The 25,975-nt window shown below is 47.3% G+C and overlaps 1 protein-coding gene across 3 annotated transcripts in view; it reads right to left on the reverse strand.

The window, feature by feature from the left end:
• The window catches only part of GFM2 (GTP dependent ribosome recycling factor mitochondrial 2), a 40,066-nt gene that overhangs the window by 9,516 nt on the left and 4,575 nt on the right, over positions 1-25,975 (reverse strand). For 2 of the 3 annotated variants that reach the window (XM_016186306.2, XM_060201052.1), the window contains exons 4-15: positions 22,230-22,287; positions 20,835-20,932; positions 20,017-20,142; positions 17,808-17,896; positions 15,202-15,290; positions 12,783-12,843; positions 12,365-12,544; positions 9,250-9,330; positions 4,552-4,700; positions 3,051-3,191; positions 2,877-2,976; positions 773-962 (exon numbers count right to left, since the gene is read on the reverse strand). In XM_016186306.2, the coding sequence (XP_016041792.2) occupies positions 773-962; positions 2,877-2,976; positions 3,051-3,191; positions 4,552-4,700; positions 9,250-9,330; positions 12,365-12,544; positions 12,783-12,843; positions 15,202-15,290; positions 17,808-17,896; positions 20,017-20,142; positions 20,835-20,932; positions 22,230-22,287 (1,362 nt within the window). The remainder of the gene's footprint in view (positions 1-772; positions 963-2,876; positions 2,977-3,050; positions 3,192-4,551; positions 4,701-9,249; positions 9,331-12,364; positions 12,545-12,782; positions 12,844-15,201; positions 15,291-17,807; positions 17,897-20,016; positions 20,143-20,834; positions 20,933-22,229; positions 22,288-25,975) is intronic. The other variant, XM_060201053.1, reaches the window with a different exon arrangement.

Here is a 25,975-nt window from a genome sequence, read left to right on the forward strand (position 1 = left end):
GAAGCAGGGTCTGCATTTCAGAGGAATCCCAAGAGATGCATGTTTAAGGCCAAGAAGCATTATTTTAAATGCCTCGAGCAACAAAGCTTGCAGGACATGACTCCTGGAGTGAGCCGTGTGACTTTACTATAACATAAACAGGTTCATTCAGAACTGTGATACAGAGCTTATCCTTGAGGGCTTTATGAAGGCGAACACAGCACGGCAACGGGGCCTGTCAAGTGCTGTAATGGGGCCACGGGGGGAAGTGTGGTGGAAACACGGAGGAAGAAACGTGTGCAGTCCTGCTTGAGGGAAGTCGGAGCTTACGAGGGAGAGGCCCTCTGAGAGGCCTCTCTTCTCAGACCTAGGTCCTCTTAAGACACCGGCCATCAAACAGACGTCCGCTCTTAATAAAACTTTCTCTGGACAGCAAGCCTTTTCTCCTCAAGTAGGTCAGGTCTGATGCCTCAAAGGTTTGGTTTTCATAAATGGTGATGGAGAGCTATCCGTTAAGAGGTGGCTGACGTCCAGCGCCCTAAATGGGCGGCCCTGAGGTTGATTCTCAGAGCCCCAGAGAGTGCCGCAGTGCGAGAGTGAGCAAGAGTAGCACAGGAGAAAAGAGGTTGATAAAAGTCAAAACATCTAAAATCAAAAGCTAGGCTGATCAAAACAGTTACCAGGAAGCTCAGGTAAAACTGAGCTCAGTCATGTAAAAATATTTCTGATATGACGTAGCTGTTCTGAGATGATTCAGGGCGGCAGCTGAGTGACACATAAAGACTATCCGTACCTGGCTGTCTAGCCACCGACGGGGGTTCTATGGTGCAGAAGAACACGGGTTCTGGGATCTCCACCCCAGCCAACAGAGGCCTCTCCGCCCCGCCGGCTGGTCTGTGCTGCCCTTCTCTCTCCCTCTCAGCCCGTCGAGCTGCGGCTAGCGCACTGGACTTGGAGGAGACAATGGTGTCTCCAGTGGCGGTCTGCAAGCAAACAACACAGACCAGTAGAGGCTACTGTGCTAAGCAGAACCCGACACTCCCCAGGAACCATAAGAAACATTTTCATGTGGCATTTTATTTTCACAAGAAATTCACAAATTAATGATAACTTTGAATATGCAAAGCTGATTTAATTTGATAAGCAATCTACCCAAAATACTGCTATAATAGATCCTAAGAATGTAACAGAGAAAGCAATAAGCAAAGATGAATGAATGAATGACATCACCAACTAAAACAGCATAAAAATTAACAAGTGGGCAGTCGGGCGGTAGCACACCCGCTTAAGCCACGTGACACAAAGCGCAAGGACCAACAGAAGGATCCTGGTTCGAGCCCCAGGCTCCCCACCTGCAGGGGCGTCGCTTCACAGGCGGTGAAGCAGGTCTGCAGGTGTCTGTCTTTCTCTCCCCTTCTCTGTTTTCCCCTCCTCTCTCCATTTCTCTCTGTCCTAACAATGGCGACATCAATAACAACAATAATAACTACAACAATAAAAAGACAACAAGGGCAACAAAAGGGAAAATAAATAAATTTTTAAAAATTAAGAAGTGGGCAGAGGATTAGAGAAAACACTTTCCCAAAGACAGCACACAGGCGGCCAAAGACACATGACATCTCCTGATTAGGGAGACACAAACTGAAGCGCCACTGCCAACTGTGAGAAAGCTGTTGCCCAAGAAGCAAAGCGCACGTCAGGGAGGGGGGAGAGGAACAGGGCCTTAAACGCTGCGGGGAGTATGAGCCGGTACAACCGTGGTGGCAATCAGACGAAGGTTTCTGAGGAAGTTAAAGACAGGAATTGAATGCGGTCCAGCAACCCCACAGCTGGGCATTTCCCACAGAGCACAAACTGTACACGTGCGGGGATGCACGCAGCCCTATCTCCAGGGTGCTGCCCGGAGTCCCTGCGGGACGGAGATACACTAAGCAGCCACCCACAGGCGGCCAGGTTAAGAAGCTGTGCACACAGCTGCATCTCACCACTCATCTGTGAAGAAAAGAAGGGACGGTGAGAGCATTCGCAACATATGTGGAGACCGAGGAGGAGGCGGCGGCGTGAAGCCAGAGAGAGACCAGCACTGCAAGACTTCCCCGTGTGGTGCGCTGGTGAGCAAGTAAATAAAGCCAAGATCAACTTCAGACTGTAAGACCAAGTCTTTGGTTAACAGGGGCAGGTGACGGATAAGCTGGGTAGAAAGGCTTGACTATGTTAAGAGAGGGAGATGGTCTTTTAGGGCAACCAGAAAATATCATAAATAGATGTCGATCTACCATGATGCAAAACTAACCGCTTATAAAGTGTTCAAATGCAGCGCTACCTCAATAAAAGTGTTTAGAGTTGGGCGGTAGTGCAGCGGGCTAAGTGCACGTGGCTTGAAGAGCAAGGACCGACTTAAGGATCCCAATTGGAGCCCCCGGCTCCTGCAGGGGAGTCACTTCACAGGCGGTGAAGCAGGTCTGCAGTTGTCTTTCTCTCCCCCTCTCTGTCTTCCCCTCCTCTCCCCATTTCTCTGTCCTATCCAACAATGACAACATCAATAACAACAATAACTACAACAATAAAACAACAAGGGCAACAAAAGGGAATAAATGATTTTAAAAATCTTTCAAGAAGCGTTTAGAGTAATTCACTGAGGGTTATAGTATTATTATATTTGTCTGTGTCTGCTAGCGGGCAACTATCCTGCCTGACCAGAAACCTTTGAAGAGCACACTCCCAGCTCTCTAGAGCCTTCTGTAGTCTACAAGTTAGACTTGCTGTTAGAAGTGCACATCTGCTAGCCACAAGATGAAGATGCTGTTACTCATTACTGATGGACATTTACTGCAAAATGAACATTACAGCTGAACATTTAAGCTGTGACTTCCACCAGAAACCCTCCGGTCACTCACCTGCTTCAGCCCGACAGTCAGAGCAATGTTGCCGGCAGTGAGCGCCGGGATCTCTATGTGCTGGTCGGCAAAGGGCAGGAGCAGACGGCTGATCCTCTCCCTGCAAAGCCGGGGCTCGCTGCAGTAAAGGGGCCCTCCAACAGGCGCGCCGGGGAGAGCCCGAGCATCACTTACGTGCAGTTTCCACTGATGTTATGGACGGCCGACTGGGGCTTCAGGGTGCCCGAGTAGACGCGCACGAGAACCAGCGGTCCTCGGTGCTTGTCGTGCAGGACTTTAAAGGCCAGAGCGCACAGGTCACCCTCGTACCACCGCCTGCAGAACCACAGACATCTCAGACAAGTCGGCAGGGGCATGGCAAGTCACATGAGACCTGTGAATATGCCTACAGCACACAGTGTTCTCAGCTCACAACAGCTGCAGTGATGTGACACAAGTCACATGAGACCTGTGAATATGCCTACAGCACACAGAGCACACCCAGCTCACAACAGCTGCAGTGACGTGACAAGTCACACGAGACTTGTGAATATGCCTACAGCACACAGACTGTCCTCAGCTCACAACAGCTGCAGTGACATGACAAGTCACACGAGACCTGTGAATATGCCTACAGCACACAGAGCGCACCCAGCTCACAACAGCTGCAGTGACGTGACACAAGTCACACAAGACCTGTGAATATGCCTACAGCACACAGAGCGCACCCAGCTCACAACAGCTGCAGTGACAAGTCACACGAGACCTGTGAATATACCTACAGCACACAGAGCACACCCAGCTCACAACAGCTGCAGTGACGTGACAAGTCACACAAGACCTGTGAATATGCCTACAGCACAGAGCAGGCCCAGCTCACAACAGCTGCAGTGACGTGACAAGTCACACGAGACCTGTGAATATGCCTACAGCACATAGAGCGCACCCAGCTCACAACAGCTGCAGTGACAAGTCACACGAGACCTGTGAATATGCCTACAGCACACACAGCGCACCCAGCTCACAACAGCTCACAAAGGCTGCCGCTTCCTTGTGATATTAATGAGAACAAGAAGCTCAGTGTTCACTGAGAGAGCAAGGTCAGTGCTTATACTGTACCTAGTCACACTGATTACTTCCAACTGTGGATAGCAGATTACGAGGGATGACAGACCTCGGTTTAAAATTAAAATGGCTAGGACTATTATACTTATATTTACAATGTTAACCTTCATGGGTGTTGTTCAAAAATGCATACCTGGCACAGGGAAGATAGTATACTGGTTATAGAAAAAGATTTTCACACCTGAAGTTCCGAGGTCCTAGGCTCAATCCCTCCCCACCCCGCACCACCATAAGCCAGAGCTGAGCAGTAGGAAAATGCAGAGGGCCAGGCACTGGCGCACCCAGATGAGCACACACGACAGCGTGCAAGGATCTGGGTTCAAGCCTCCAGTGCCCACCTGCAGGGGGAAGCTTCACAAGTGGTGAAGCAGGGCTGCAGGGGTCTCTCTGACTCTCTCCTCTACTCCCCCTTCCTCTCAATTTCTGGCTGTCTCTATCCAATAAATAAAGATAATTTTAAAAAAAATCTTTAAGAGAAAAATGTGTATTTAGCTGCTTTTCATGAAGCAAGACCTGCCCTCCCGCCTTTTCCCCAAGGTGTGGGTCTCACCCTACGGACTTAGACACTTACAGAAACTCATAGTTGCGCTCTTCTGGTGATGGCAAGTACATGGTGACCGCGTCGACCAGAGGCTGGATCCCTTTGTTCCTCAGGGCGCTTCCACAGAGCACAGGCACTGCCGTCTGAGCCAGGGTGACTCTGTGAATGGCGGTCTGGAGCTGTGAAGCAGAGAGAGGACTGTCCTGGCCAGGGTTTTGGGCAACGCCAGAGCCTCCCCCATCCAGGGACTTTCTCACTACTTTTACTTCATATACAGAGTCAAAGCATCGATGCGGCCCCTCTGTGCAGTGCCTGGCTGGAGCCGACCCGACGCAGGGCAGACACTCCTTGCTACTCAGTGCACCTCCCACCACAGATGTAGTGACTATTCTGTGTCAAGTGCGTCAGGCTCAACCAGAAGGTCTACGAGTCACAGGCCTTCTCTAACCACCCTTGTAAAACAGCCTTCTTCACTCTGTGTGTATGATACTTGATGGTCTTATTTTTTTTTTTTTTTTCGGCCCCGCGCCCCGCCCCAAGTCTTATTATTATTTTGATTTATCTTTGCAACACCTATCACTGCCTGGCATGCTACAGATTTGTTTACTCTGTCTTTCCAACCATGATAAAATCCAGGTGACAATTAAGAGTAAATTCCATAAAACACTGTCAAGTCAATCCTCAGAAACTAGAGAAGTGACTAATATAGAGGTACTCAAAAGTAATTCTTGAATAAAAAATGAACAGAAGGCAGGACCATAGGAAAAAATGGGCAAATATAAAAATAGATAGTTATAAAACAACAGTCAACCCTTATCTGTGACTTGGGGGAACTGATGCAGATAGAGGGAAAGAGGACACAGAACTTTGGTGACGGGAAAGGTGTGGAATTATACCTGTTAACTTGTGATTCTGGGCATCAGTATTAAGTAACCGATGAAAAAATCAGGAATGACTGTTAACTTGTGATTCTGGGCATCAGTATTAAGTAACTGGTGAAAAAATCAGGAATGACTGACACATAATTGATCTGAAAACAGAAATGTAGGGGGCCAGGCAGTAGCACACTGGGTTAAGCACACGTGGCACAAAGCACTAGGACCGGCATAAGGATCCCAGTTTGAGCCCCGGCTCCCCACCTGCAGGGGAGTCGCTTCACAGGCGGTGAAGCAGGTCTGCAGGTGTCTGTCTTTCTCTCCCCCTCTCTGTCTTCCCCTCCTCTCTCCATTTCTCTGTCCTATCCAACAACAACAGCAATGGCAATAATAAAAAAGGACAACAAGATGGAAAAAATGGCCTCTAGGAGCAGTGAATTCATAGTGCAGGCACCAAGCCCCAGTGATAACCCTGGAGGCAAACTAAATAAATGAATAAATAAATAAGAATAACTTTTTTCTACATTTAACTTCAAGTATCTCAAAAAATGAGTATGAGACTTTTTAATCTTTTGTAAATGGCAACAAAGTGAATTTTTTAAAAGAATTTATTTATTTATTAATGAGAAAGGAGGAGAGAGAGAAAGACCAGACATCACTCTGGTACATGTGCTCCTGGGGATTGAACTCAGGACCTCATGCTTGAGAGTCCAATGCTTTATCCACTGTACCACCTCCTGGACCACAAATTTTCTTTTTTTCTTTATTTTTTATTTTTATTGTTATTATTGGACAGAGACAGTGAGAAATTGAGGGGACAATGAGACGGGGGGGTGGGGAGGGACAGAGAGACACCAGTAGTCCTGCTTCACCACGCATGAAGCTTTCTCCCTGTAGGTGGAGCCCGCGGGCTTGAACCCAGGTCCCTGCGCAGTGCAAGGTGTACGCTTAACCCAGTGTGCCACCACCTAGCCCCCAACAGTGAACTTTCTAGGCTCATCTTTAACACGTTACCACTTAAAGCACTTTTCTTGATAATTCTGTTTCATTAAAAAAAAAAAAAAGTAGAAAAACACACACACACACACCCCAGAAACTTAAGGAGTAAACTTGCCAAATTCATGGAGGAAAAGTCCTGGCAGATAAAGGCCAAAAACATCTTGAAGAAAACTGTCATAATTAAATTACTGACAGTATTTTATTTGCATGCTCATTAACTTAATATATTTTTAAGAAACCATATTAAGTTTCTTAAACTTACTGACTTCAGGGCAGGGTTGATATCATAAAGGCTATGCAAAGAGACCATCATTGAGTTTTAAAAAAAAAGGAGAGACCATCTGTTGGATATTATGCCAGCTTCCCCCCCCCAGTATGTCTGTATGAGATTAGTTTGATCCCACTCAAAGCTTTGGTCTATTTACATAAATCACTTTTACATTTACATAAAGCACCACACTCCCTCCAGGGCATTGGTGGTTCAGTGGTAGAATTCTTACCTGCTCCGCCCCCTCTCCTTGTTACACCCTGATTTGCACCAGTCACTTTTCTCTCCACCCTCTCTACGTCACATCCTGTTCACACCCTACTTGGCAAGTATATTAGTTTTAGTTTAGTTTAGCTCGGCTGAGATTGTGCTGAGTCCTGCATGAATAAAGCGATACTGCCTACAGCCCAGCCATGAGTCCCTGGTAGTCTGTCTCCGCTCGCGAAGCTAGTCCGACATAATGGCACCAATGTGGGACCTAACCCGCCCATCGTCCAGGTAAGTAAACTTGGCTACCCATCGCCTTGGGTTGCCTTTCTACTTATGAAGAGGTTTTCCAAAGCCTCTACTGTTTCATCATGAGACAGTTTCTCTGTCTCTGGAACATTTTGCTCTGGGCCACACTTTGTTTCCCTGACCGGGAACTTTGGTTTCTTATGACCAGGATCATAGAGCTTGAGAGATGCACGGAGATTTCTCCTTGGACTTTCTGGATTCCCTCTCTCATGTTTCCTGAGGAAAAGGACTACATTTTGCTCCGGGCCACACTTTGGTTCTTTATGACCGTGATAGTAGACCTTGGGATATGCATGGGGATTTCCCCTGGGACTTTCTAGACTTCTTCTTGCATGTTTCCCATGGAGAAGGACTACTCTATTTTGAGGAGCATTCTCGAGTACCCTGGCAGTTCCCAAGAATGGAGACATGTGGTTAGTTCTACTCTCCTGATTGGATTCTTTCTTCGATGGGAAGTATATATAAAGACAACATTGTTCGTTTTAGTTGAGTTTTAGTTTAGTTTAGCTCGGCTTAGATTGTGCTGTGTCCTGCATGAATAAAGAGATACTGCCTACAGCTCAACCATGAGTCCCTGGTCGTCTGTCTCCGCTTGCGAAGCTAGTCCGACAACCATCATGTCTGAGGCACCAAAGTCCCAGGTTCAATCCCCTCACCACCATTAACCAGAGCTGAGCAGTGCACTGGTTAAAATAAAATTTAAAAAAAAATCTTAAGTTTCTACTAAAGATTAAAGCATTTTCAGAAAAAAAAAAATCCTAAGAAAATGGGCCCGGCTCCCCACCTGCAGGGGAGTCGCTTCACAGGCGGTGAAGCAGGTCTGCAGGTGTCTGTCTTTCTCTCCTCCTCTCTGTCTTCCCCTCCTCTCTCCATTTCTCTCTGTCCTATCCAACAACGACAACAACAATAATAACTACAACAATAAAACAACAAGGGCAACAAAAGGGAATAAATAAAATAAATATTTTTAAAAAAAAAGGAAAATGGGGAAACTTAATTATAAATATAAAATTTAACCTATGACTTCACTTTAAAATACTTAAGATGATCAGAATGAAGAGGAAAAAAGGTCACAAGAGCCTGAGCAATCATATTTCAATATAAGTAAAAGAGATTTAATTTTTCCTTTTTCAAGTGTATGAGGAAGCAATGACTCACTGGCATTGCTTAAGCCTCTGTAGAATGGAGAGTTTATGCTGGTGTTCTCCTAATTATTGTTTAACTCAACACCAGTTTTTAAGTCTTTTTATTATTATCATCATTTTTATTTTTTAAAATCTTTTAAAAATATTTGTTTATTCCCTTTTGTTGCCCTTGTTGTATCATGATTTTTTTACCAGAGCACTGCTCAGCTCTGGCTTATGGTGGTGTGGGGGATTGAACCTGGGACTTTGGAACCTCAGGCAGGAGAGTCTCTTTGCACAAACATGATGCTGTCTTCCTCTGCCCAACTCCACACTTTCTAACGGTCTGCGGAACAGAAGAGAAGCCTCTGGCCCAGGAACTAGCACAGCGGCTTGTTACACAAGCTTCTGTCGGCTGAGGCTTGCAGACCCCAGGCTCAGTCCCGAGCACCACTATGTACGCACAGCTGGGCAGGCAGTGTCCTGGTAAAAAGAAGCAAACGAAAAAGGACAAAAACAACAACCAACCAGGGCTGGAGCGCGATCACTGAGCCTGCATGTCTGAGTCCCCAAGGTCCCAGGCTCAGTCCTCAGAACCACCAGATACCAGAGCCGCATACTGCTCTAGAAGTTCTCTCGAGGGATAAAACACAAGCACTAAAAAACAAAGGGACCAGGCAGTGGCGCACCGGGTTAAGTGCACACACTATGGTGCGCAAGGACCCGGGTTCAAGCCCCTGGTCCCCACCTGCAGGGGAGAGCTTCATGAGTGGTGAAGCAGGGCTGCAGGTGTCTCTCTGTCTCTCTCCCTCTCTATCTCCCCTTCCCTTCTCAATTACAATGTCTCTAGCAAGAATAAAAATTAAAATGAATGAAAATTAAAAAACAAAAAAGCAAAAATCCTAAAGCAGAGAAACCTAAAAAAAAATTAATAATAAAATTTTACCTTTTCAGCTGGTAGCAAATCAAAATCTTCACTAAATTCTCCTAAAACCAAGCCAGCAAATTCATCATCCAAATCAGCAACCTATAAAGAAAGGATTTCACTCTGTAATCTGCATATACCATGTCACAATTACTAAGTCTAAATATCACAAGTCCTGCAAATATTTCAGGAGAACATACTTTGATTTGGTTATTTAAGCTTCACAAGAGCCCCATGAAGTCAGTCCTAATCCTGTCTCCACGAGCAACAAGGTGCAGAGAAAGGAAGTAACGTGAGCAAAGATTTTGAACAAGTTTAAGGAGATCCATTGCCAGGCAGAGACTCCCGAATCTGGGCTTGTCCATCACACGCCCTCCCTTTCAGGAACATGGTAGGTGAGTTTCTGCTTTAGTGAACTCTGCTGAGCGTTTTGCTCAACAACTCTGAATTTCTTGTTCCCTTGTCCTGTTGTAATTTGTAGAGTATTTCAGTAACTGTCAGCTGAATTCTATGTTGTATAGGTGATTTCTGGCGACATGACAGAGACCGCTGTGAAAGGCCTGTGCTCCTTAGATCCCTTTTCTTGGTGCAGGCTCACAGTATGATCTGCTCTCTGAATCTTAAGAGATCTGGTAAGCACTCCAAATATTAAAGGAATAACAGATCAATCTTTTTAATGAACAATGACCCCTAAAGTTAAACAAACACAACAGTCTTTTGGATGTAGCTCTTTTGTGGAAGACAAGACACAAACCTTAAAAGAGAACCAACTCATCTCCCCAGACAATAACCTGGGTCCACCTGCGTATTAGCTGTCAGGCTTAAGCAAAAACTAGTAAAGTCATGGGCCCCTCAGAATATACCTAAAAAAATAGACCTCCTAGCTATTTCCAAAACAGAGACCCCAAATCTTCATCTGCAATATCCTTGCCTTTAGGTTCATGATTAGTCAACAATTTGTTCTGCTTTATACCTTAACTCTTTCTCAGCCACCAGGTTCCAGATGCTACCATGATGCCAACTTGACTTCCCTGGGCAGACGACCCCACCAATGTGTCCTGGAGCTCCGCTTCCCCAGAGCCCTGCCCCACTAGGGAAAGAGAGAGACAGGTTGGGAGTGTGGATCCACCTGTCAACACCCATGTTCAGTGGAGAAGCAATTACAGAAGCCAGACCTTCCACCTTCTGCATCCCATAATGATCCTGGGTCCACACTCCAGAGGGATAAAGAATAGGAAAGCTATAAGGGGAGGGGATGGGATATGGAGTTCTGGGGGTGGGAATTGCACCCTCCTTATCCTATGGTCTTGTCAATATTTCCATTTTATAGATAAAAATTAAAAATAAAGTAAATAAAATAGACAAAAAAAGAGAGAGAGAGAGCGAACCAACTATGTACTCAATTGTAGACTAATTAGAGGAGTGGTATAGCAAAGTGGTTAAAAGTTCTAGTCTAAAATGAGCAGACCTGATGCTTACTAGCCAGGCAACAATTATTTAAGCCTATTTCTCCCTAATATGAGTATTAAATATATGTGCAGCACTTATGTCAACACACACTATGTCCTCAATAACTATTAACCAATAATAAAAAATACTTTACGTTATGTTAGTCATAAATAATGATTACATATAATAGAAAATAATTACATGCAAAAGAATAAAAATGCTAAAAGAATCTATTTTACTTTACAAATAAAAACCAAAGGGTGAGAGTCGGGCAGTAGTGCAGCAGTTAAACGCAGGTGGCACAAAGCACAAGGACCAGCAGCATAAGGATCCCGGTTCGAGCCCCCGGGTCCCCACTTGCAGGGGAGTCGCTTCACAGGCGGTGAAGCAGGTCTACAGGTGTCTTGTCTTTCTCTCCCCCTGTGTCTTCCCCTCCTCTCTCCATTTCTCTCTGTCCTGTCCAATAACAACAATAATAACTACAACAATAAAACAAGGGCAACAAAAGGGAATAAATACTTAGAAAAAAAAAGGGTATAGATACAAATGTCTTTCTGCCTTAAGATTCAAGGAGGTTATTTATATTTGCTTTTCCTGAGCTCTGTGTTAACCATGTTAACAATCTCACTGTTTTCCACTAAACTGAAGGCAGATGAAGTCCAAAGTTAAGTATCAACACAAAACTGATAGTTTCACGTTGTTTTCCAAATGAACTGACAGCAAGTAAAATTAAAAAGGGGCATTCATTCCCTTTGTCCCAGAAACTCCACTCTTAGGTTCAACCCCAAAGAGATCCTTACTAACGTGCGTAAGGAAATACATACAAAAATGCTCACAGCAAGATCTTTAAGCAAGAGAGAAACAGAGCAACCTGAAATCTCACTGGCAGGAGACAGACAGTAACTACGGAGCGAGCACACAGGAGACATGGAACACACACTGCACAGCCGCCCTGCACTCCCCAACACAGGAGAGTGAGCCAGTCAGCAAGATGCAAGCAGGGTGAGTCTATTCCATCAAGTTCAAATCATGCCTGGCCGAGTTCCTTAGAAACACCCACATTCAGGGGTCGGGCGGTGGCACAGCGGGTTAAGCCCACGTGTCACAAAGCACTAGGACCTGCGTAAGGATCCCTGTTCGAGCCCCTGGCTCCCCACCTGCAGGGGAGTCGCTTCACAGGCGGTGAAGCAGGTCTGCAGGTGACTGTCTTTCTCTCCCCCTCTCTGTCTCCCCTCCTCTCTCCATTTCTCTCTGTCCTATCCAACAAAGACAACATCAATAACAACAATAATAATCATAACAATAATAAAACAACAAGGGCAACAAAAATGGCCTCCAGGAGCAGTGGATTCGTGGTGCAAGCACCAAGCCCCAGCGATAACCCTGGAGGCAAAAGAAAAGAAATACCCACATTCACAGCAAAAATCAAAGCGGATGATAGAGATCCCAACAATGATCAACATGCCACGAGGGGAGATGGTTAGGGGAAGGGAGAGAGGCGTAGCACGCGGCAGAGAAGGCACAAAAGTCTGGGGGAGATTTAGTCTTTCAGGTGAGGGCACATACATTAGTGTTCAGTGTGCTAGCTGGCACAGTTTTATGGAAAACACGCAATCTTATCTCAGACGTGCAATACTGCTGAAACCTGAGCGCTTGTTAAACTGTCAACGGAAAGTGTTTCTTTTACTTGTTCGATCAGGGCGTTTCTTGCTGCCGTCGTCTCCCTCAGCAATTCAGGGTCACTCGTCTCCAAGAGGGGTTTCCTCTCAAAGTCTCTGCCGTCAGCTGAACTGGGATTCCAAAGCAGCTTCTCTTTCCTTACCACGTCCACCACGCCTCTGAATGTTTTGGCTTCACCGATAGGCAACTGTCAATGAGAATGAGACTGAGACGATTGAACGGTGACTCATTTAGAACTGCTCTGGGGACAAAGCCCACCTCACTCTGCCACCTTCCCCCAAGTCTACTGCCATTCGTATCACGGTGCACAACTGTTACTTATGACCAAAACTCCTCACAAAGGCAGTGCGACAGCCCAGCAGCGCCTGTTCCAGTAAGACTACCGAGCATGCAGTGAGGCGGCCGGCACCAGTCACCCACATTACCTGTAAGAGCAAAGGCCGTGCGTTCAACTTCTCCCTGATGCTTCCAACCGCGTACTTAAAACTGTAGGACACAAAATCGTTGAAATGTTAAAAAACCTGTTTTTTCAACTGCAGTCCCTGTATTTCTCCCTACTGTTCGTCCTTCAACAATTCTCCCACAGAATTACTTCAGTAAGCATTAACACTCTTAGGTTTCTGACCTACACCTCTTTATCTCAGCATCAAGTTTTGGTTCTGTACGCAGATCAGAAAACGTACATTCTGGGGGCCGGGCGGTAGCGCAGCGGGTTAAGCCCACGTGGCACAAAGCACAAGGACCGGCGTAAGGATCCCGGTTCCCCACCTGCAGGGGAGTCACTTCACAGGTGGTGAAGCAGGTCTGCAGGTGTCTGTCTTTCTCTCCCCCTTTCTGTCTTCCCCTCCTCTCTAGATTTCTCACTGTCCTATCCAACAATAATGACAATAATAACAATAATAGCAACAACGATAAACAACCAGGGCAACAAAAGTGAAAAAATAGCCTCCAGGAGTAGTGGATTCATGGTACAGGCACTGAGCCCCAGCAACCACCCTGAGGGAAAAAGAAAAAAGAAAACATACCTTCTTTTCTCCCAACTTTCTTTCTTTCCCCTCCCTCCCGCCCTTCCCTTCTTTCATCATCACTGGGGCCTCCCAGCTGAAGACTAACTTTTTCAGACAGGAAGAAGAGGCAGAAGGAGAGGGAAAGACAAAGCAGGGGGTCGGGCTTGAACCTGGGTCGCGCACACGGCCAGGCAGCGTACTATCCAGGCAGGCTATCTGCAGGCCCTCTCCCAGCTTCTTTTCATTAAAGCGTACTGCACGATGGCTAAAAAAAACCAGCAGGTGTAGACCCCACACAGGGGTAGGTTAGAATCCAAACTCCGAAATTCTTATAATACTGTAAGCCAATGCTATGTCACTTATTATTATTTTTTTTTGCCTCCAGGGTTATCACTGGGCTCGGTGCCCACACTACATATCCCTCGCTCCTGGAGGCCATTTTTCCCATTTTGTTGCCCTTGCTGTTGTTATCGCTATTGTTGTTGTCATTGTTGGATAGGACAGAAATTGAGAAAGGAAGGGGAAGACAGGGGGAGAGACAGAAAGACACAGACACCTGCAGACCTGCTTCACCACTTGTGAAGCGACCCCTCCCCCCCCCCGCACGTGGGGAGCTGGGGGCTCGAACCAGGATCCTTACGCCGGTCCTTGAGCTTTGTGCCACATGCATTTAACCCGCTGCGCTACCTCTCGCCCCCATCAATTAAATTTTTTTTAAAAATTGGGGAGGGGGGTGGCTACTTGGCAGAGTGTCTGCATGTGCTCAAGCCCCTAATGCGCCCCTCAGATTACTGTCTCACTGCAAGTTCAGCACTGTAGTGCTGCTTCCTCCAGAGAAGCAAAGTCGTGAATGCGGAAGACTCTGCTAGCTCACTCTCTCCCTTTCTTTCTCTGGGAGAGGTGGGGGAGAGGGAGGGAGAGGGAGAGAGAGAGAGATAGAGAGAGAGAGAGGGAGAGAGAGGGAGAATGACAAGGGAGAGAACTCCTTCTCTGAGGCAACCACAGGAAACAGTTCTGTAGCCAACACAGAAACACTACGCAGCCTACACGAAAACAGCTGTGCGCCTAGGAAGTGGCACCGGTGACAAAGCTTTGGTCTCTTCAGAATAAGGTCCTAAGTTCAACCCCCAGCAGACCATATCATCAGTGATGTCTGGCTTTCTCTCTCACTACTTATCAGCCCTTTAAAATAAGTAAATGGACCTAGCAGAATCAGCAGGACCTAGCGGAGTCAGCAGGACCTAGCGGAGTCAGCAGGACCTAGCGGAGTCAGCAGGACCTAGCGGAGTCAGCAGGACCTAGCGGAGTCAGCAGGACCTAGCGGAGTCAGCAGGACCTAGCGGAGTCAGCAGGACCTAGCGGAGTCAGCAGGACCTAGCGGAGTCAGCAGGACCTAGCGGAGTCAGCAGGACCTAGCGGAGTCAGCAGGACCTAGCGGAATCTAGCAGATTCAGCCGGACCTAGCTGTTGCACAGGGAGTGGCGCAGGGGGGAAGGGGCCCAGCTCTCAAGCACAAGGTCCTTGGTTTTGTCCCTGGCAACGCTCTCACGCTCTCTCTCTCCCCCCCTCACTTTTACTAATAAACAAATAACTGTTTTTAAATGGGGGATAGTCCCTTTACATTGGAATTAAGATGACTTATTACTTGCCAGTTCTCCATAATGTCAAATCATTACTTAACCTATGATTAAGAGCCTTTATTTTATCATGATAATTCCAAGGGATTCCTGGGATATGTATTCTCCTGAAGGAATAGTTGTTCCTAAGTTTAAGTAACAGTTCATAACAAGCTCAAATTGCATCCTCACTTTGATAAAGAAAAGGACACAGTAGATACCTTGCTCCAGTCTTGTCCATCTTGTTCAGAAAGCAGATCCGAGGCACCCTGTGCTTATCAGCTTGTCTCCACACTGTAAGACTTTGTGCCTAAAGCAAGGGTGAGATCACACAATTATGCTGGATAAAAGCTGACCACGGAGTGAACATCTCTACGGGCCCACCTGGAACTGGTCTTATTTTAGCATGCACATCTGGACTTCCTAGTGATTCTTTAAAATACATGTGTTTACGGGATAAGACAAAGAGTAACTGAGAGCAGAGGGGGAGACAGAAAGGGAGAGACAAAGAGAAACACCTGCAGCCCTGCTTCACCGCTAGCAAAGCTTCAGCCCTACGGGTAGGGACCGGAGGCTCAACCAAGTCCAGGTTAACACTTGTGCGGTCAGTCCTTGGCGTGCAGGTTAGCAAAGCTGGAGTGGGCTGAGACCGTGAATATGAAGGAGGCACCGTCACACAGACAGCAGTGGGCCTGGTGACCGTGTCATCACACACACAAAACTTACTCAGGGGTTGAGCATGGAGGGAAAAGCTTTCTTGACTCAGATTCCCCTTGTCAGTCTCCCAAGCATCACAGGAACCTGCACCCCCTAACACTTAACTCATTTCCTTGTTATAAACCAAATGGTTTGCCTGCCTGAAGTTCACTGTAGCTCACCTGCTGTGATCACACTCCATTCTGCCTTGACAAAAAGGCCCTTCTTTCTATTTCCTTCACCTTCTCCTCCACTTTGGTCTAAGTCCTTTATCTTATCCCTCTGCCTTCAAGGCTTCTTTCTGTCTGCTTCTCTCTTGCCACTAATCACTCTGGAACTCCCCTTTACCACTATCAATTCTCTTCATTCCTTAGAACTTTCTCCATGAAGGTTCTGACCTTCAAAGCCCACCACTATTGCCTCATGTAAAAAATGTCCTTTGTTCCCTTCTGCTACTTAAACCCTGCCTTCTGTACAATAAAGCAGATCGTTTGTGATTGAAATGGTCTCCTGGTCCTTTTCTGTTGTCAGCCACTAGAGTTAACACGAGGGGCCAGTAACAAGGCTCACTTCTGCTGTGAGGCCCCCCACCTGAGTGCCAGCACACCACACCCACACCCACACCCACACCCAGAGCTGAGCTTCTCGCATGACCACGGAGCCGTTTCCCCAGCCAGCCAGCTACTGTTCACTGACTTCACCTTATCCAGTGTATGTCACAACATGCACGAGGACTTTAAGGTCAGCTGTCGAGTCTGTGACTAGACTATAAACTTGTGCTTAACTCAGACGCGTTTTCTGCTATGAAAGAATAGGATGGGGGCTGGGCAGTGGTGCACAAGGGCCCGGGCGTGAGCCCTCTCTCCACACATGCACGGGGGCTTCACGAATAGTGAAGCAGGTTTATTTCCCTTCTCCTCCCCTTCCTCCCTCCCCCCATCCTCTCAATTTCTATCTGTCCTATAAAATAAAAAAGAAGGGCCGGGTGGTGGCACACCTGGTGGAGCGCACGTTACAGCACTCAAGCAAGAACCCAGGTTTGAGCCCCCGGTCCCCACCTGCAGAGGGAGAGCTTTGCAAGTGGTGAAGCAGGGCTGCAGGTGTCCCCTCTCTCTATATCTTTGCCTCTCTATCTCTCCTACCCTCTTGATTCCTGGTTGTCTCTATGCAAATAAGATAATTAAAAAATTATAAAAAAAATTTTAAAAGAGGGTGGGGGTAGACCCTCATTTTGCATGTTTATGCAAAAGAGACTCTCATGCCTGAGGCTCCAAATCCCAGATTCAATCTCCTACACCACCGTAAACCAGAGCTGAGTAGTGCTCTGGTAAAATTAATCAATCAATTAAAAAGAAAGAAAGAAAAAAACGGTCACCAGGAATGAAGGGTTCACCATGCAGGCACTGCGCCCCCAGCAATAACCTTGGTGGCCGTTAAAGAATAAATAAAGGTCACCATAAATATTCTCCTGTGAAGAGTCCTCTATTTACATAATGAATGGCTGAGTGTTCACATAACCCTAAGACTGAAGCAGAAGGTCTAACGGGCAAGCTAGCTCCTGGCCCTAAAAGAGGAGGCTTGTAAGTACCAAGACCGCTGGTGAGTGGTGATCTATCCTCGGGGTCGTACTGCTCAACAGGGACCCAAATTCACGGGTGGCGAGCCAGCGTGAGGCACCTGTGTCCACACCCGGCAGTCGTCTCCGTGAAGCCTGCAGGTCTCGGGCCAGCAGACGAGGCAGCAGGCAGCAGCACACAGCAGAGAGGGGCTGCTGGGCCAACTCCCTCCTCCTCCCTGTTGTCCGAGGCAGATAACAGCCGTGAAGAATGGGGCTGGGGAAACAGCATCATGGTTCGGCAAAAGGCTCTCCGGCCTGAGGCTTTGAGGTCTCAGGTTCAATCCCCAGCACCATCATAAACCACAGTTGAGTAGTTCTCTGATCTCAGTCTCTCTCTCCTTAAAGTAAATACAATTGTGTTTTTAAAAAAGTGAAGACTGAAGGTTCCAGGGCCCCTCTCAGACCGAGCACACGTGTCACTGCCCTGGACTTCAGCGTACGTGCCCCACACCCTTGCCCAAGTGACTCCTCTAAGCCCAGCAGAAGCTCTGCTTCCACTGACGACACTTTTACCTCTACGCCAGCAGAAGCATCAAATACAGCTACTGCACCATCCAACACTCGCAGGCAGCGCTCCACCTCCAAGGTAAAGTCCACATGACCTGAGAAGATACAAAATGATGAGTCTTTTTTTTTAAATAATGATTTTCCCTTTTGTTGCCCTTGTTTTTTTATTGTTGTTGTGGTTATTAATGTTATTATTGATGTCATCGCTGTTGGATAGGACAGAAAGAAATGGAGAGAGGAGGGGAAGACAGAGAGGGGGAGAGAAAGACAGACACCTGCAGACCTGCTTCACCACTTGAGCAACTCCCCTGCAGATGGGAAGCCAGGGGCTCGAACCTCGATCGTTAACGCTGGTCCTTGCACTTTGCACCACGTGCGCTTAACCCGCTGCGCTACCGCCCTACTCCCAAAAGGATTCTTTAAAAGCCTTTTTATAAGAAGGCCAGGGAGACAGCACATGGTTATGCAAAAAGAATCTCATGCCTGAGGCTCCGAAGTCCCAGGTTCAATCCCCGACACCACCATAAGCCAGAGCTGAGCAGTGTGCTGGTAAATTAGTAACAATAACATTTTACGAACTTTTAAAAAAGATGACAATATATTGAGTACTGTAACCCACTGCTGGGTGGACAGTCAAATGAGATGAGAGAAGGGCCTCAGAGGTATCTGCACAGCCTCTGTACGGCAGCACTACTCACAACAGACAGAACGTGGAAACAGCTCCCATCCGTTAGTGAAGAAATGGCAGATACAAAATTCTGTACGCGAGCAAAATGTCAGATCCACGTACTGGAGTAACACGAAGTCTTAAAGGGAGAGTCGTGCGTGGCACGTGGTAACACCTCCGCGCATGGGACAGCTGGGTGGTCAAGGTGACCCTGAGAACTCCGTGCTGACACACACTGGTCACAAAAACACAAGTACCGTAGGGGCCCTCCTCAATGAGTATTTACATCAAGTATCTGAGAAGTCGGCCTCACAGGCACAGGAAGCATCGTGGTGTGTGTGTTGGGGGGGAGGCCTTGGGGTTCTGACAGCACGTGGGAAGGGTCTCGGCTGGGGTCAGGGTGTTCTGCAGATACTCACCGCGGGGAGATGAGAACTTGCGCCTGTGTCAACAACCGCACTGTAAACCACTACGTCCCAATAAAATGACTGACAAGATGGCTACGGGGGGGGGGGGAACGAACCAAGAATGGGGAAGGAAGAGAGCAGTAAGTTTGCTTCTGAATAGGCGCTGGGTTCAGATACACATCACAGTGGTGCGAGGCCACTGAATTACCTGTTTGGTTCAATTCTTATTCTCTTAAACTTATCTTTTTTTAACAATTTTTTATAATTTTATTTTATTTATTTATTCCCTTTTGTTGCCCTTGTTTTTTTATTGTTGTAGTTTTTGTTGTTGTTATTGATGTTGTTGTTGTTGGATAGGACAGAGAGAAATGGAGAGAGGAGGGGAAGACAGAGAGCGGGAGAGAAAGACAGACACCTGCAGACCTGCTTCACCACCTGTGAAGCGACTCCCCTGCAGGTGGGGAACCGGGAGCTCGAACCTGGTCCTTGTGCTTTGTGCCGCCTGCGCTTAACCTGTTGTGCTACTGCCCGACTCCCACTCTTAAACTTATCTTTATCTTTATTTATTTAGTGGACAGATACAGTCAGAAATCAAGTGGGGAGGAAAAGATAGAGGAGAGACACAGAGAGAGACAAAGAGACACCTGCAGCCCTGTTTTACCGCTCAAGAAGTTTTCCCCTTGCAGGTGGGGACCAGGGACTTGAACCCGGATCCTTACTATAGAGTGTTTGCATTTAAATACCAGGTGCACCACCGCCCAGCCCCACTGTTATTCTCGATTATCAGAGAAAGACGCCAAAGCACCAGCCCCCCCCCCCCGGAGGCGTCTTGGTGTTGTCCGCGGTGTCCCACTCGGTACCAGCAGGGACAGCCCAGGGTCCCACGGCTAAGGCAGAGGCTGTGCCCGCTCAGCGACTGGACTGGCCTGGGCTGCAAGAGTGATTACCGGGCACAGAATCTGAGCCGCACAGTTGAAACTGCTCTGGAGACCCGCTTCAAACAAGAGAAACGCAGTACTGTGTACACAGTAAAGATGCTTAGATGATAGGTTTTATTATTTTTATCACAATTAAAAACACACACACATGCACAAGCAACAACTTCAAACAGTACAGTCTGGCTGCCCTGGCTACATCATACCTGGTGTATCGATCAGATTGACTCGATGTCCCTTCCAGTCAAACGTAACAGCGGCGGACTGAATGGTGATGCCTCTTTCTCGCTCTTGGGCCATGAAATCCGTCACTGTGTCTCCATCGTCGACATCTAAGAAGGGAAAGACGACACAGACAGGCATCAGAGCAGGGGAGTCGCCTCCCAGGCAGTGCAGCAGGGCCGCAGGAGTCTGTCTTTCTCTCCCCTCTCTGTCTGCCCCTCCCCTCTCCATGTCTCTCTGTCCTGTCCAACAATGACATCAATAACAACAACAATAACTACAATAAAAAACAAGGGAATTCAAAAAAGGGGGAATACATAAATAAATAAATATGTAAAAAGTAAATTAAAGAATAAAGACTTGACAGCCATTCCCAGGAGAGGTGCCAGGATGGTCATTCCTGGGGGCACAGGTTTCTAAGCCACAGTGGCTTCTGTGAGTATTGCTCCTTTCCCTCTAAGCCGTCACATTGGGGTGGCCAGAAATATATAGTTCCTAGACAGTGCTCTGGACTGTTTGCAGAACTCTTATAAAAAGAAAAAATAAAAGCCGGCTGAAGGCCCGCATGCACACTGTGGTTCCTTATCCTTCCTAGCTTTCTGACCAGACCACCAAGGACGCTGAGCCGAAGGAAGGAGGACCCAATCGTGGGTGCCGGGACCGCTTCCCTCATCTTCCTGCTGGAATGCGGACACCAGCGGCCCCATGTCACACTCAACACCTGAAAGTTGACTTCGTAAGCAAAAATTTCCAATGACGCTTTTGGCTAGTGGGGAGAGGGCGAGACAGAAGTCCGTCTAACCTCCCAATGACCGTGTGTACCCAGAGTAGTACAGGATCCTCTCCGTGGTGGTGGTTTTGCCTGCATCGATATGAGCCATGATTCCAATATTACGGATTCTGTTCAAAAGGGGAAAAAATAAATATACAAGATGCACATTACTGACAGTATAAAATCAAAATAGCTAGTGTGTGTGTGAATTCTGAAGCTGTCATTTCACTAATCTATATAGTGGTGTGAACATACTCCTACTATATCAATCTGACAGAGTTAAGAACTCAATCTTATGAATGTCTGATTTCTGATAGACAGAAGTCAAGGAGGGAGAAATAAAGGAAGAGAGACAGAAAGACACCCACAGCCCTACTTCACCACCTGTGAAGCTTTCCCCCTGCCAGTGGGGACCAGGGGCTCGAACCCAGGTCCCTCTGCACTGTGGTGTGTGCACTTAACCAGGTTCACCACTGCCTGGCCACAGTATTTATTTCTAAGAAAAGTACACTGTTGCTACATTTAAAAAAAAGAAAGTATCACAGGGAGCTGGGGAGACAGCATAATGGTTCTGCAAAAGCCTTCTGTGCTTGAGGCTCTGAGGTCCCAGGTTCAATCCCCAGCCCAACCAGAAACCAGAAACCAGAGCTAAGTAGTAATCTGGATGTTTTCTCTGTATCTCTCTCTCATTAAAATGAAATAAAAATATCTACTAAAAAATTATCACAGAATTGAGAAAAGAAAATAGCTTTAAGGTATATACCAACAGGACTGGGCGGCAGCACAGCGGGTTAAGCGCACATGTCGCGACACACAAGGACCAGCTAAGGATCCTGGTTCGAGCCCCCAGCTCCCCACCTGCAGGGAGGTCGCGCTTCACTGATGGTGAAGCACGTCTGCAGGTGTCTGTCTGTCTTTCTCCCTCTCCATCTCCCCTCCTCTCTCGATTTCTCTCTGTCCTGTCCAGCAACAACAGCAATGACAACAGTAATAATGAAAACAGGGCGGAGGATTGATAGTATAATGGTTATGCAAACAGACTCTCATGCCTGAGGCTCCAAAGTCCCAGGTTCAGTCCCCCGCACCACCATAAGCCAGAGTTGAACACTGCTCTGGTTATAAATAAATAAATAGATAAAAATTTTAATTAAAAAATAATAATAATGAAAACAATGACAACAACAAGAGTAACAACAAGGGCAACAAAATGGGGGAAGACCTCCAGGAGCAGCGGATGCCTGGTGTAGGCACCAAGCCCCAGCAATAACCCAGGAGGCAAAAAAAAAAAAAAGATATATACCAACATGTATTCATCATTAGTGAGGACAGAAAGATCACAGAAGCAGAGCTTTTCCTAGCAGTGCTTGGCTAAACACTGAGAGCCCGCCATGCTGGCGGCCTGTGCCAAGGGGAATGAATACTCACTTGGCCACTGGAGGGTTAATGATGGCGTGAAGGGACTTGACGTCATTTCCAACTAAACCTAGAAAGAGGGTTCAAATTAAATCGCTCAGTTTAAGAAAATCTCCTTTAATTTAGAAATTAAAATGAATTCAGTATGTCCTTTCATTTCAACTAAAAGTTCCTTTATTATTTTTCCTGTACAACTTTTTTCCCATCCTTCCTTTCGTTCATTCATTCGTTCATTCTCTTTTTAGTCTGTTGCCACTAGGGTACGGCGGGGCTCGGTGTCAACACTAGGAACCCACCACTCCCAGCAGTTATTTCTTTTCTTTTCTTCTTTCTATTTTCTTGGACAGGACTGAGAGAAATTGAGAGGGGAAGGGAAACAGAGAAGCAGAGACCCCTGCAGCCCTGTTTCACCACCTGCAGGTGGGGCCAGGGCTTGAACCTGGCTTCTGCATGGTGATGTGAGCACTTAACCAGATGCGCCACCGCCTGACTCCTCCTGCGCGATTTCTAAAGAGATGAAGATGGGGGCCTGGCAGTGGTGCTCCTGGTTAAGTGTTCATATTACGGTACACAAGGACCCAGGTTCGAGCCCCTGGTCCCCACCTGCAGGGGGACAGCATCACAAGCGGTGAAGCAGGGCTGCAGGTGTCTGTCTCTCTCCCTCTCTCCCCCTTCCTCTCAATTTCTATCTCTATCCGATAATAAATAAATAAATATATTTAAAAAGAGATGATGGGGAGTTGGGCAGTAGCACAGAGGGTTAAGTGCACGTGGCACAAAGTACAAGGATCCTGGTTCGAGCCCCCGGCTCCCCACCTGCAGGGGAGTCACTTCACAGGCAGTGAAGCAGGTCTGCAGGTATCTGTCTTTCTCTCCCCCTCTCTGTCTTCCCCTCCTCTCTCCATTTCTCTCTGTCCTATCTAACAATGACGATATCAATAACAACAACAATAAAACAAGGGCAACAAAAGGGAATAAATATTTTAAAAAAGAGATGATGAATTCAATAGTTTTATTTTATTATTATTGTTTTTAAAGTCCAATTCTTTTTTTTTTTTTTTTACCAGAGTACTGATCAGCTCTGGTTTATGGTGGTACAGGGGGATTGGACCTGGGACTTTGGAGCCTCAGGCTTGACAGTCTGTTTGCATAACCATTATGCTATCTACCCCTGCCTGAATTCAATAGTTTTAAACATTTTTTAGATCCTTAGAAAAATACATATTTATCCTAGTCTCTCTCTGCCAACTCTTACATGAAAATAGAATTAGGGAGCTAGAATTAGTGCTCATAGCAGTATTTTGTTGTCATTACTGGATCCTGAGTCAAACCACAACTTACAACGCACAGTATGAACCCACATTCTCCAGGGTCTGAAGAGTCAATAGCGATACCCATCTGACTGCCTCAAGGACGGAATACCTTTGAGATGGCGGAGGGGAGTTGTCGGCTGAGCAGAGCGTGTAATGACCTCATATGCCTTTCCTTCCCCTCTTCCTCCCCCCCCTTTTTTAAAATTTATTTCTTTATTGGGGAATTAATGTTTTACATTCAACAGTAAATACAATAGTTTGTACATGCGTAACATTCCCCAGTTTCCCATTTAACAATACAACCCCCACTAGGTCATTCATCATCCTTCATGGACCTGTATTCTCCCCACCCACCCACTCCCACCCCAGAGTCTTTTACTTTGGTGCCATACGCCAATTCCATTTCAGGTTCTACTTGTGTTTTCTTTTCTGATCTTGTTTTCCAGCTTCCTCTCTTTTTAAACCAGAGAACTGCTCAGCTCTGGCTAATGGTAGTGCTGGGGGCTGAATTTGGGACTCTGGAGCCTCAGGCATGAGAGTTTCTTTGCATAACCATTATGCTATCTCCCCCACCCATGACCTAATATTTCTAAGAAAAGTAGTTTTTCTGAAATAGAGTGAAGTACATAATATAGTGACTTGGCATAGTTCTCCCAAATTTTATATTTAAAAGAATTATATTTTGGGGGGTCGGGCGGTAGCACAGCGGGTTAATCGCACGTGGAGCAAAGTGCAAGAACCGGCTTAAGGATCCCAATTCGAACCCCGGCTCCCCACCTGCAGGGGAGTCGCTTCACAGGCGGTGAAGCAGGTCTGCAGGTGTCTGTCTTTCTCTCCCCCTCTCTGTCTTCCCCTCCTCTCTCCATTTCTCTCTGTCTTACCTAACAACGACAACAGCAATAACAACAATAACTACAACAATGAAACAACAAGGGCAACAAAAGGTAATATTTAAAAAAAAAATTATCTTTTGAAAAACCTCAGCAGTTTGCAGACTGTTGCTATAATTAACTGTGAGTGAGCAAAACAGTTATATAGCAAAAGTGCTGGTCATCAAATTATATCCCCTTACAAGTCACAAAGTCCATTAGTGCTTCTCTCTCATCATTCTCACATGACAGAGATAATGAGAAAAGCTACTGATTTAGGGCTTGGGAAACAGCATAATGGTTCTGCAAAGAGTCTCTCATGCCTGAGGCTCCAAGGCTCCAGGTTCAATCCCCAGCACCCCTATAAACCAGAGCTGAGCAGTGCTCTGGTCTATCTTTCTGTCTGTACCTCCCTCAATAAAATAAACAAATTATACGATTTTTCCTTTTTTAAGAAGAAACGAGTTCCATCAGGCCCCCACGTCTACTTCAGAGGAAGGTACTGAGAACAAGTCAGCGCCTTCCTTCTCCAGCTGTTACTAACAGTATCACCCAGCCCACACCATCCAGACACGAACATAGTCAAATGGAGTCTTCTGATAAGCCCCGATTGATAGAAGATGTGTTTGCATAAAACACCAGAAATGAGATCTGAAGGAATCCCATTAACTGAGATCAGCCAGAGGAGACGGATTTTCAGGTGGCCCTCACGGGCGGAGCCCAGAAACAAGGACAGAGGAGAGGACAGGTGCGGCTTGTACCCGGTGTGGGGGAGTGCGAGGCAAAGGAGGCTGGGAAAGGGCAGTGGAGGCGTGGAGGGGCGAGGCAGCCCTCGCTCGGGGTGATGGTGGGAGAGGCCTCGGGAGGGAGGAGTGCTTCGCACACGTGTGTCGGGGCGATGAGAAATGGTGCCCGCCTGTCAGCAGCTGTCAGCCACCACCAAGGCCAGAAAAGCGATAAAAGGAAGAAGAGGCAGACCAGAAAAATCAGTATTTGCAGTTCTTCTTCTTCTTCTTCTAGCGTTTGCCCTTCTTCCGCAGCCAGTCAACAGCGTCAGGTTGAGCCTGATGTCAAGTTTCGAGACCTCCTTTGAATCTGGAGAGGTGGCAGTCGTTGACTATGTGGGTCACAGTCTGTCTGGAGCCGCAGGGGCAGTTCGGGTCGTCTCTGGCTCCCCAGCCATGAAACATAGCGGCGCACCGGCCATGGCCTGTTCCATAGCGATTGCAGTAAGCCACCGCATCGCAAAGCTGCCAGTCTCCGAGTCCTGCCCCATGCCCAGCGCGTCAGGACCAATGACTCCCGGCACCAGCCAGAGCAAACGGGCTCCCAGCACGGCTCCACAGAACCGGCCCCCAGCACAGCACACGAGGACCGGCCCCCGGCACAGCACACGAGGACCGGCCCCCGGCACAGCACACCAGGACCGGCCCCCGGCACAGCTCTCCAGGACCGGCCCCCGGCACAGCACACGAGGACCGGCCCCCGGCACAGCACACGAGGACCGGCCCCCGGCACAGCACACCAGGACCGGCCCCCGGCACAGCACACGAGGACCGGCCCCCGGCACAGCACA

Source organism: Erinaceus europaeus, chromosome 11 (genome assembly GCF_950295315.1).
Source record: "Erinaceus europaeus chromosome 11, mEriEur2.1, whole genome shotgun sequence".
In the NCBI taxonomy this organism is placed as follows: Eukaryota; Metazoa; Chordata; class Mammalia; order Eulipotyphla; family Erinaceidae; genus Erinaceus; species Erinaceus europaeus.